Source organism: Euleptes europaea, chromosome 14 (genome assembly GCF_029931775.1).
Source record: "Euleptes europaea isolate rEulEur1 chromosome 14, rEulEur1.hap1, whole genome shotgun sequence".
Taxonomy (NCBI): Eukaryota; Metazoa; Chordata; class Lepidosauria; order Squamata; family Sphaerodactylidae; genus Euleptes; species Euleptes europaea.
The window spans coordinates 56,627,991-56,640,437 of NC_079325.1; the positions used below are offsets into that span (position 1 = coordinate 56,627,991).

General features: G+C 48.5%; 1 protein-coding gene across 1 annotated transcript in view; it reads left to right on the plus strand.

Moving 5' to 3' along the window:
- The window catches only part of LAMC3 (laminin subunit gamma 3), a 107,372-nt gene that overhangs the window by 66,209 nt on the left and 28,716 nt on the right, over positions 1 to 12,447 (plus strand). The window contains exons 15-20 of the mRNA XM_056860189.1: positions 59 to 212; positions 3,765 to 3,907; positions 6,468 to 6,646; positions 9,693 to 9,831; positions 10,653 to 10,858; positions 11,432 to 11,508. Of these exons, the coding sequence (XP_056716167.1) occupies positions 59 to 212; positions 3,765 to 3,907; positions 6,468 to 6,646; positions 9,693 to 9,831; positions 10,653 to 10,858; positions 11,432 to 11,508 (898 nt within the window). The remainder of the gene's footprint in view (positions 1 to 58; positions 213 to 3,764; positions 3,908 to 6,467; positions 6,647 to 9,692; positions 9,832 to 10,652; positions 10,859 to 11,431; positions 11,509 to 12,447) is intronic.

Sequence of the window (12,447 nt, forward strand, 5' to 3'; positions counted from 1 at the left end):
GAGGTTGGCAACCCTATGCCCGCTAGTCATACCCTGCTGTTTTTGTCTTGCTTTCCAGCCTGTGACTGTCATCCCGGAGGCTCCATCCGTGGATCGGAGGCTTGTCACAGTGTCACTGGCCAGTGCTCCTGCCTCCCACACGTGACTGGGAGGGACTGCAGCCAGTGCCAAGAGGGCTATTATGCCCTGCAGACGGGAATTGGCTGCCAGAGGTAACAGGAGTGGGGTGGGGGGAGAGGGATCTCTGCAGAAAAGGTATCTGAGAAATACAGGGTGTGGGTCTTGATAGTGAAGGACCGCCTCCTCCCATATTGTCTAGCCAGCTATTTCAGCCTCCAAGACCTAGCTTCAGAAGTAAAGCTGGGGGCAACCAGAGACACGGCTTTTTCAGGGGTGGCTCCTCATTGTGGAATACCCTTTCTGTGACATTGCTCACTTTTAGGCACCAGGCCAAAACATTTCTGTTTATTTCTGAGAGCCAGTGTGGTATAGTGGTTAAGAGTGGTGGTTTGGAGCAGTGGACTCTGATCTGGAGAACTGGGTTTGATTCCTCACTCCTCCACATGTGTGGCAGAGGCTAATCTGGTGAATTGGGTTGGTTTCCCCACTCCTACACATGAAGCCAGCTAGGTGACCTTGGGCTAATCACAGCTCTCTTAGAGCTCTCTCAGCCCCACCTAACGGTGTCTGTTGTGGGGAGGGGAAGGTGATTGTAAGCCAGTTTGATTCTTCCTTAAGTGAGAGAGAAAGCTGGCATATAAAAACCAACTCTTCTTCTTCATCTTGCTTTTAATTAGAAATTGTTTTTTAAACACTATGATTTTAGCCTGGACACTGTTAAATTCATGTTAAGCTGCTCAGTGTTTTATGCTCTGGCGGCATAATTTTTAAAAAATTAATAAAGAGACATTTTGGATGTGTTCAGGGGGCCATCTATCTTAGCTATCATTTTACATGTTTCTTAGCTATGATTTTAAAGCCAAGTCTCTAAAGACAGAAAAGGCAAAGACTTGCACAAAATCCAAGTGTTTGGAATTGAGTCTCTCCTGTCCTAGTCTGATTCTGTACCACAGTGTCTACTTAGCCTTTACATCTCTGTAGGTTTTACATTCATGCTGATTGATGACGGAGAATTAATCTTCTCATCTTGTTACCATATATGCAGAAAATTATAAATGGTATACTTTTGTGCTGTCCTTGTGACACCACTGTGGGCATCCTTTAAAACAGAAAAGGCTCTTTTTGTGGAATAAGCCCACAGAGGCAGAAGAGTGTTTCATGTCTGTGGTCAGTTTCTAATTCTTTGGAACCGTGTCCAAGCTGGCCAGAACAGTCAGATCTCATGCCCTCACATGGACCGGTGTACAGTTTTAAAGTTGCCAGAGAATGTTATTAAATGAAAATAAACGTCAGAAAAGATGCAAATCTAAATTTTTTCCATGCGAGGGAAGCAAAATTAAGTCTCTGAGCCAATCAAAAATCGCAACCTAGCATGGAGAGTTCCCTAGAAACTCTTTTCCAGACTGGTTGTAAAACATTAAGCAAAAAAGAAGAGGGGAGAATGTTTCTGAACACGATGGAAGCCCCAGTCCTCAAATGGAATGCAGGAGGCGTTCTTTGCAGACTTAATAAGTTCTGCAGGCCAGACGCAGCCTAACCTCATTACGACTGTGGAATGCCTCCTCCTTTGCATCTTAAGATAGTTACAAAGTCAACGCTGGTCCTCCCATCTTAGCCACTAATGGCTTTAATTTCTTCCTCTTCCCATCCCCCCACCCCCCTAGGGTTGCCAACCAGGTACTAGCTGGAGAAATCCTGCTATTACAACTGATCTCCAGCCAATAATCAGTTCATCTGAAGAAAATGGCCACTTTGGCACATGAACACATGAAGCTGCCTTATACTGAATCAGACCCTCGGTCCATCAAAATCAGTATTGTCTACTCAGACCAGCAGCGGCTCTCCAGGTAGAGGTCTTTCACATCACCTACCTGCCTAGTCCCAAATTTAACTGGAGATGCCGGGGATTGAACCTGGGACCTTCTGCATGCCAAGCAGATGCTCTACCACTGAGCCACAGCCCCTCCCCAAAGGTTGGGGATCCCTGATCAACTCAGACTGGCAGGGGCTTTCTAGAGTCTCAGGCAGAGGTCTTTCACATCACCTACTACCTGATTCCTTTAACTGGGATTGAACCTGGGACCTTCTGCATTCAAAGTAGATGCTCTACCACTGAGCCTCAGCCCTTCCCCAGTTGAACTCTATAGCATTGAAGTCCCTCCTCTCCCCAAACCCCACCCTTCTCAGGCTCCACCCCAAAGAACTCTCGCCAGTTGCGGTGGGACCTGACAACCCTACCACCCCCTGACTTTGGTGTTTTTTGGTTGGCTTTTAATCCATCCTGACAAAGAGTGGTGGACTTGAAAGGTCACGTACTAAGTTGAGGTTCTGGGTTGCTCCTAACGAAGATGGTGTTTTGCTATCCTTGTCTGGAATGTTTCTAAAGGATCAAGGAGGCAATTGTGTTTCACAACTTTAAACCTGAATATAGTGCTGGTTAGTCTGGGGAGAAGAGCAAAGTGGGATATTTTATTCACTCTTCTATTGTGAGCAATTGGTTCTGCCGATAAACTTCCTGGGTTGGTTCCCGCAGATCTTTTCCACTAATGGCAACACATTTCTCTGGTTCAAGGACCCTTCTGCTGACTCAAGAGGCTTGAGGCCACCATTGTATTCCACAACAAATTGAACAACACAAGCCATGAATGTACTTGGAGAAGTTTCAATATCTTTCTTTTACCAATAATTAATGCAGGATATGTGGCACAGAGTGGTAAGCTGCAGTACTGGAGTCAAAAGCTCTGCTCACAACCTGAGTTCGATCCTGATAGAAGTTGGTTTCAGGTAGCCAGTTGACTCAGCCTTCCATCCTTCCAAGATCGGTAAAATGATTACCCAGCGTAGATGACTGGGGAAGGCAAGGGCAAACCACCCTGTAAACAGAGTCTGCCTAGAAAACGTCGGGATGTGACCTCACCCCATGGGTTAGTACTTGTCCAGTACGTGCACAGAGGACTACCTTTACCTTTTACCTTACATTCACAGAAGATAGGTTTGGAGAGGGTATTGTGTGTGTGTGATATGTACTGTCAAGTCCTTTCCCACTTATGTTGACCCTATGAATTAATGACCTCCAAAATGTCTGATCATTAACAGCCTTGCTTAGATCTTACAAACGGAAGACTGTGTCTTCCTTGATTGTGTCAATCCATCACTTGTTGGGTCTTCCTCTCTTCCTGCTGCCTTCCACTTTTCCTAGCAGCGTCTTTTCCTGTGATCTTGTCTTCTCATAATGTGACCAAAGTAAAATAGCCGCAGTTTAGTCATTTTAGCTTCTAGGGAGAGTTCAGGTATTACATGACAGATGAATGGAACAAGTTTAGCGGCAGGAATACCAATTCCTGGAGGCACAAAATGAAGGTTTTTGCTGCAATGTCCTGCTTCTGAGGTTCTGGGAAATATCTGGCTGGCCACTGTTAGGATGAAGATGCTGAACTAGATGGATCCTTGGTCAGATCAAGCAAGCAAGTTCCCCTCTTGGGAAACAAGGCTCATTATCCCTTTGCTGGGAAAGAAGGGGAAGCCAACATCCCAGCAGCTCTTGGTCCTCTGGACAGCAACTGGAGCTGGGTTGTCCTTCCACCCCATCCCTCACCCTAACCTAATAATGTCAAATGGGTGTTCCCTCTCTGTCTTTCTTTCAGTTGCTATTGCCACCCAGTTGGGTCCCAGCACAGCCACTGCCACCCGCTCACGGGGCAATGTGTCTGCCGAATGGGTGTAGAAGGACTGTCTTGTGACCGGTGCCAGGCGGAATTCTTTGGTTTCTCCTTCCAGGGATGCCGAGGTAATGTCAGGGCCTTCACAGGTGGAGCGCCTTTGGCCAGTTTTTTCCGTAATGCTACTGAATCTGAGGATCCATCAATAATGGGTCATAGGAAGACTCAGGGCTGACTCTGGTGTCCATTTCCTGGGGTTGAGGGGTGATGTAGGAAAATACAGGCCTCACCTGTCCCTGGTAAACTGGTGTAAGCATTATTCATGCTAGGGTGAACAAACATAGACGAAGATGAATCAGCATGACTTCTGCCAAGGAAGTCCTGCTTCTCCAACCTTTTAAATTATTTGAGAACATCAACAAACGTGGGTAAGAGTGACCGAGGAAATAGTATATATTTCAACTTCCAAAAGTTTTTGACAAAGTCCATTTCTAGTCAAGTCAAGTTTTATTTTGATACAGTATCAGCTCTAGGTAAAAATCAAAGTTAAAAGTCCCTTTCTAAAGGAGATCATTTTAGAGTAGCCGGATTGGTCTGCAGTAAAACGAGATTCAAGTCCAACAGCACCTAAGAGACCAGCAAGATTTTCGGGGTATGAACTTTGGTGAATCAAAGCTGTGATAAAGAGAGCTCTGACTCTCAAAAGCGCATACCCCAAAAATCTTGTTGGTCTCTAAGGTGCTACTAGGCTCAGATCTAGCTGTTCCATCTGCAAAACCTCTGAAGTAAACTGAGCAGCCATGAGCTAAGGTCCTCTTATGGATCACAAACTATTTAATGATTAGGAAGCCAATGAGGAATCAATGGACCATTTTCATAACAGATCTGTTGTGCCAACAAAGCTGTGTAGGAGATGTCAGATCATCTGTGATGGGGAAATTTACACACACTCTTGCAGGGGGTGGGGTTGGCTCTATCCAAATGGAGCCAAAAATGGCATATGAGGAAGGAAAAAGCAAATGGGAGGAAAAAGCAATCCTGACTTTATCCATTGTCTGGTGGGGTCTGAAGTGGCAGTGACTACGGGAAAGGTCTTGGGTTGTGGCAGACAGAAGGAAAATGACAGCATTCAGCAGGGGTGAAAATTCTGTGATAGGTCTTCTTAAGAAAGGGACTGGAGGTGAGATCAGCCATCTTGTAATGCCTTTGTATAAATGCATGCTGCTGCTGCTGAATTTGAGAATCCCATCAAAAAGAATATTGTAGAGCTAGCAAAGGGCAGCCGTAGTGCTCAAGAAGTTCTGTAGAGAAGCCTAAAGTATTTGGGGCACTTTAATTTTGAAAGAAGATTGCTAACATTTAGAAAGTCCTCCTGTCCCCTACATGTCCGCACAGGTTCTGTCGACAGAAGTCTTTTGGGAGATCCACATTCAGAACTCAGTTTCCAGGCATGCAGGAGCCCAAACTGGACCAGAACTGTGGCATTTGGGGAGAGTAGGCCTAGTCCTTCTCTCTCCCATCCCCCATGACATTTTCCCAACATGACATGGCCTGGAGGTAGGGTTGCCAACCTCCAGTTAGTAGCTGGAGATCTCCTGCTATTACAACTAGTTTGTCATAAAAATGTAGCTGTTTTGTTCTACCGACATGTGTTTGTAACTACCACTCCCTCAGGTCAACAGTCAAATTGTTTTTGAACCCACTGTAAGTCAGGGTTCTCAAACCGGTGTAAGGCATCTGCAATCAGCTGCCTATCACAGCCCCCTTGTTTATTTATTCTTTTGACTTCTAGCTCACCCTTTCCAGACTAAGTAAGGCTCAGGACGGCTTATAGCCAATTCCAGCCGTTTAAACACATCCATTTCGATTTCAATATACTCAATTATGGGTCCTGAGGACCAATGTCAGTTTTCCCAATAGGGCAAATTGGGGCTCCTTGGGTCCAAATTTAGGTCAGGAAAGCCATGTAGGGAAGGCTTAAAACTCCTCTTCTGGCACCTCAGTCTGAATCTGGCCTATGCGTGCCTGGGAATTGAGTACCAACCCTGGAACTCCAGAATACATCTATTGCCAGGACATGGGGGAGTCACAAGGACTTTGTGATGTGTGAAGTGGCCCTTAAGAGAGGACGTGATGGAAATGATGCGGAAATGGGACAGAGAGAAAACTTTGCCCCTTTCTCTTCATACTAAAACTTGCCACACTCACTCGGTCAAGTTAATTAGTGGTTGGCTGTTGTAGCAGTGAATGCCAGAAGTTAATTACAGATAGAGGAGAGCCTTCTTCAACTGATGTGGAATTAACTTGTGTGACATTCACTTCCACAAGGCATGGTGGTAGCCACTAGTTTGGATTTCTTTAATAAGGAATTAAACAAATTCACAGAGGATAGGGGAGCAGTAGCTATGAGTCTTCAATCCTAAATAGAGCTTCCATGTCCAGAGGTAGTATACCTTTGAACACCAGGCACTGGGGACAAATCAATGACCAAGGGGCTGTTGACTTCCCAGAAATAGCTGGCTGGCCCCTTAGAAACAGAAAGCTATATGCCATGGGCCCTTGGTCTAATTCTGCAGAACTCTTCTTGCATTCTCATCACTTGGAATAGGATACTATACAGCATTCTACATGAATGAGTTGCTGAGAAATTGCAGCTCACCTTTTGATGGGCATGTTCTTCCCTTCCAGCCTGCAACTGCTCCCTTTTAGGTTCTGTCTCCCTCCAGTGCCACGAGAACAGCACATGCATGTGCAAGAGGGGCTTTGTGGGCTACAAGTGTGACCAGTGTGAAGAGAACTACTTCTTCGACCCTGAGAGCTCTGAGTGCAAAGAATGCCCGATCTGCTATAGTCTGGTGAAGGAGGAGGTGGGTCTTGCCCTCCATTGCTTGCTTTCGTCATCCAGACAGTTAACAGCCCATTCCTGGGGCTGCAGGCGGGCTGCGGTGGCCTGGGTGCAGCAACGGCGCAGCCGGGAGGCCTCCTAAAGGGCTTCGCGGTGGCGTGCATCGCCAAGAAAAAGGCAAAAGTTTCAAAAATAGCGAGAGGCCGCGGAGCAAGGTGGCTTCGCTGGGACTGGGCCGATGGAGTGCACAGGGCAATTTCCAGGGGAGGGATTTCGCTGCGGTGAGGCGGGCCATGGAATGGGGATGGGAGGGGCAGGCCGTGAGAGGGGAGAGGCCACCTCAGGGAGAGGAGTGCAGGGAGAAGGGCGGGGGCCACGAGGGAGGCGAGCAGAGCAGGGCGGGAGCAGGAGGACTGGAGAGCTCCCGGAGGGGACGGGAGAAGGGCGATGGCACGCAGCAGCTGGCCCGGAAACGACTTCTGAGTAGTCACCAGCGCCACCTGCAAGGGTCCCCACAACCCTCCCAGTTGCACCCAAGCACCACTCTTTCCATCGACACAAGCTCCAGGGTTGGCCGGGGACTGCCAGTAATTCCCCCACACACACCACAAGAAGGGCTGGGGAGCCAACTCTAGGCCATGAGATCCGGGTGGGCGGCAGGAAGGGGCGGCTACATGCTCTTTCTTGACACCATAGAAAAGGTTGTCCCCCTGAGAGGGGGGGAGGTGAAAGGGGAGGGGGAACACAGCTATCTGCCGTTCCATGGGGTGAACCGCAAGAGCAGACAGAATTCCGCTGGACTAGCTGAAGCCACCAGGGCGAGTCACGGGAATGGCTCATCTTCACAAGGGGCCGTTCCTGTGGCCGTGAAGGCCCCGGGGATCCCAGCAGCGAATGCGTAAGAGAACCTGCCTCGGAAGGCTGCCAGATCACATGAAGCTGGGATGAGCGGCAGCGGTGCCACCTATGTGGGAACGGCACTCTGACCTATCATGGTGGTCCTGGGCCACCAGGGGAAGCGAGGGGCCATATCAGCGCTGGCGGCGGTAGCACCAGCAGTCAAAGGCTGGCCACGAACGACCAGAGAAGGACAGTGGGGACTCTATGCAAATGTCCACGGAGAGGTCTGGGAGCTGCCAGTCCAGTGACGCCAGCCCATGCCCTCTTGCCTCCCTTCCGCCTCTGCACCACCGTGGGAGCTGGCCAGCCGCTGAATCTCAGCCTCCCAAGAGTATAGCCACCAAGTTGGAGAGTCGCCACAGTGCTTGGAGGCGACGGCAGTGCTCCCTCGCCGTCCTGCTTCTGTCCTTGTGTGTCGGCTTCAGTCCTCCTTCTGTCCTTGTGTGTCGGTTGGGTGAAGGTTGGGTGAAGGTGGCCGGGTGGCCATTGGAGAGACCTGCAGCAAGAAAGAATGGTCTGCGGGTCTGTGGGCAGCTGACCCCTGGGCGGCATGGTGGCCAGCCAAGGGTCAAGCTCCAATGGCATGGGGTTGGTCCTGGGCCATGGCTGTAGCACACATCGCCAGTCTCATCAGAAGGCAGTCCGTGGAGGCTGGAGCACAGCTGAGGACAAGGGCGGTGTGAGTGGCGGGCAAGCGGGCGGGGTGCAGCCATTGGTGCTGAGGGAGAGGCAGAGTGGCATGTAGGCCCTGGCCTGGGCAGAACTGCAGTGGCATCTGGAGAAAAAAAACAGAGAGGGATGAGAGGCGACCTTGCCCCAGCCTCCCACGAATGCTCTCTCTTGAGTGAGGCCAGGTGTGCGCCTCGACAACGGCAGTGCTTCGAGTGCCCCCCCCCGAGAAGCACACACTCCCGGAGAGGGGAGCTGGAGGAGCCATAGCATCATTCCCCACCCAGAGACGGGAGTTGGAGGGAGAACCATGCACAGTCCCCGCAGAGAGGGGAGTTGGAGCAAGAAAACCGCAAAGTCCAAACCCCCAGCACAGACTGGCATCATGCCGGCCCATGCGAGGCTTACCTGTCAAGTGAGCGCCAGCTGCGAAGTTCCGTTTATGGGGGGATTTCCTGGCTCCAAGGCCCCTCCTCCAGTGGGGTGCCACCACTTCCTGCCCTGGCCCCATTGGCCGTCCTCTAGGCAAATTCCAGAGGCGCCAGGCAGAGATGGGTGGTGCTTGGGTGCGGCGGCGAGACGAGGGTCCGGAGCGTTTGCATGGCGGTCTATAGGCTGCGCCAGGTCGAGACCTGGTGTAACTTTTTGGTGGCAAAAGGGGGCGTTCCCAGGCCAAATGGCCCTTAGGAGGCCTCCTAGCCGCAAGAACGCACCCGGGAATGCCCCAGCAGAATGCCCCAGCGTGAGGCCCCTCAGACCTCCTAAGCACTTTCGGCCCCCAAGCTCAGGAATGGGCTGTCGATTACTCTTTTATGTTAAATTCACCCTCTCCCATGTGCTGCGTTGAGCTTCTGAGATTATAAAAAGTTGACACTTCTAAGGCTTGCACCAAAAAGTCACAGCTAGCGATGCTGTGAACATGACAAATGAACATACCATGTTCAGTGGCTACAATTACTCGTCTGGGCTATTCAGGTTGCTACAAATTCACAATCTACAAGTTTGGTATTACAATTAAAATGAAACTTAGAAACCCTTAACCTACCTGCTTAATATTACAGTTTTAAACATTTATAGTGGAATTTACAAAATCAAAACTAGCATAAAATCACATAAAAGCATCAAAATGGTACAGCTTAAAAACAATAACATTGTAGTTAGAAGAAGAGTCTGGCTGTGTTTGGTGTGGATTGGCTGTCCCCTGATGATGTCATCAAGAACTTTCCCCACCCATTCCCAGAGCCCGCCCGCCCCACCCGTTTAAAGGATTAATGGACAGAGAAATGCAAGAATATTAATGTGGCAATTTTATCAGTGAACACAAGTGGGACAGCCTGCCAGAAGCAATAGATGAAGTGGTCATCCTGGCCAGGGAACCAGCATCTTACTCACTGTCTGTAATTTCTATTGCAAAGCTGGGCTCAGGGATGCCCTGTGACATTTTCTATAACTTCTGTCTTCCTCCAAAGCTGCCTCCTCTAAACTCATTTCCCCTTCAGGCAGACAAGCTGAAGGACCAGCTGGCCACAATGGAGTTGTGGCTGCAGAAACCGGGCTGTGGCTGGCACAAGGCCAATTACACAATGCTGGGAGAGGCACCATGGGAAGACAGCACCCAAAGCCGCTTCTTGAGGAAAGGTACGGAGCATGGTGGGAGTCGGAGGGGCCTCTCTTCCTATCAGGACCAAGTAGAGATCTGGGGGACTTTGGTACCCAGCAGGGAACCCCTGTGTTCACTGGGTGGGGTCCTCTGCATACTTCACATGCTGCATTTGCAAAATGATGAAGACGAGCAATCATTTTTTAAGATAGGTAAATATTATTTGGGAGAAGCAACCATTTTCCTTGGGGCGCGCATGCATTTCTTCCATCTCCCTGATCAAACCAGTTTCGGAGGGTTTTGGAACAACATGAATCACCACAAAATCCGTTTGACTGGACTTCTTTTTCCAAGTTAGGAGAAACCCTAAAAGAAACTTCAACTTGCTAATCAAACCAGGAAAATCACACCATTCAGTAACTATTATACTGATATGCTAGTTAAATATATGCGAGGGAAGGGGTAATTGGTGTTGTTCTGTAAAGGAGAATTCCAAAGTCTGGTTTCCCCCACCTGCAGTCCGAATGAAGTGGTACGATCAGGTCTCCCACATCAGATATGGACCACCTCCCTCACTTGAACATGTAAATCACTTCTAGAGTGAGCTCCAGGCCCTTAAAAACAGTCCCTATGCTGGGGGCATCTGAACCAATAGGAGTTTTGCTTTTGCTATGGCTGTTTATTTCATGCCGGAGACACAGCAGAGGATGAAGGTAACCTCTCACCCCCTGGCCATTCTCCCTCTATTACAAAAGGAAGCATGCCAAACCCTTCAGGGTACCCAGCATTAACCATATTTTATCCATGCTTGAACTATGGCCCAGTGACATGAGTGTAAAGGTCGGCGTCTTGCTTGCAGGTGCCAAGGCTGTGTTCCTAGAAGAGGCTGCAGAGCTGGAGAGCTCCGTGTCTCGTGCATGGAGGCAGCTGAGGAACGTCAGTGGTGTGATGGGCTGTCAAGGCAGTGGGGGCACCAAGGCCTGCATCCTCTTCTCCAGCATCTTTTCTGCCCTATGGTCCACACAGCAAGAGATCCAGCTGGCCACAGAAACCCTGTCTGCAATGGTATCCAGGCGCATTGTCTCTCTCATTTAATGGTGGGGGTGGGGGCAGCCAAGTTCCTGAAGAAGCATAACACCAATTTGCTTCCTTCCTCATACCTGAAAGATGTGAATCCTGGGACCCTTTCACCAGGTACATTTATTCAAGAGGGCTTTTCTACACAGGTAATAGGGTTGCCTGTACAAAATGGTTCACAAAGGTACTTGGGTAAATGATTAGGGACTGTGGTCTGCATTACTGTGGATAGCTTGCTGTAAGTAGGATTCTACTATATAATTTTTGCATTGTTTTTGAATTTGCTTCAAAATTGGGCTCAAGGAAACTGAGCTACCTGCCAAAAATCTATATATATTGACAAATACCATGGATTTTACCATGCCTGTTTCTGAGCACAGAAGGACTTGAGAAGCCAAGTTGTTTCCCCTTTTGAGCAGCCACTGCCACTAGATCACCTTCAAGTCAGCATTCAGCCTCTTCATACAACTCTGGGAGCTCTCTTGCCTCCCAAAGAGGAAAACATATGTCTGAGCCTAAGAGACACATTTTGCTGTTTTGTTCCTTTTTACAACCTTCTAGGAGTTTCTTCTTGAGATTTCACACGAACCTACGAACTGGAGTCGCCAGGCCCTGGAGTCTAAGTTGTTGGCCAGAAGGTACATTCTGTACATTCACTCTGGACTTCAGAAGCTCTGTTATCAGAGCATCACACTTTCCTATATTTGTTTTTTTAACCCCACTTTTCAGCCTCAATATATGGCTCTTAAACCAGTTTACAGCAATTAAATACTAATACAAATTTCTGTTCAAATATAATTTTAGTGCATCTGGGCAAAGTGGAATGGTGTCTGGTTTGTGGTCTCTGTTTCCTCCAACTTGGCTGCTGGCAATTGTTTTAAGTGGCAGATTAATCAACTAACGCCATATTTGATTAATGGGCAAGGCTGGAAGTTAGAAGCACACTTATTTATTGGAGGCGATAGGGAATTAAACAAAACAAAATCATGATATTTTCTTTCACAACCAATGATAGATAGCTTTTGTTTATTAAATTGCAAGCTGTCTCACACTTTCTATGGTAACTCAAACTGGTGCCCATATTGAGGTTTTTAGTAATATGCAAAAGCTTTTAAATGTTCTCAGGTAATCAGTTAAACAAAATGTTGTAGCAAAGGTTCTTGGGTTGGTTGACAACCCGTCTCACTCTCTCCGCCTGCCTCCCTCACGGCGTGGTGTAGTGGTTAAGACTTGAATCTGGTGAACCGGGTTGGTTTCCCCACTGCTCCGCATGACGCCTTCTGGTTGACCTTGGGCTAGTCACCGTTCTCTCCTAACTCTCACAAGGTGTCTGTTGTGGAGAGGGGAAGGGAAGGTGATTGTTGTCAGACTCAGATGTTTGTCCTTAGCCTCCTGCAAGCAAAACTAATCAGGCAAGGCTCTGAAGCAGTTTAGACGTTATTAGGAGCAAAATTGGACAAAGTCAGAAGCTGGCTGCCTTCGAGCATAGAAGGCTACTAATGAGGAAGCAAGGCAAGGATACAGGGTTAAAATACAGTTCAGACTTTGGAGATGGATAGGGCAAAGTACACAGGCAG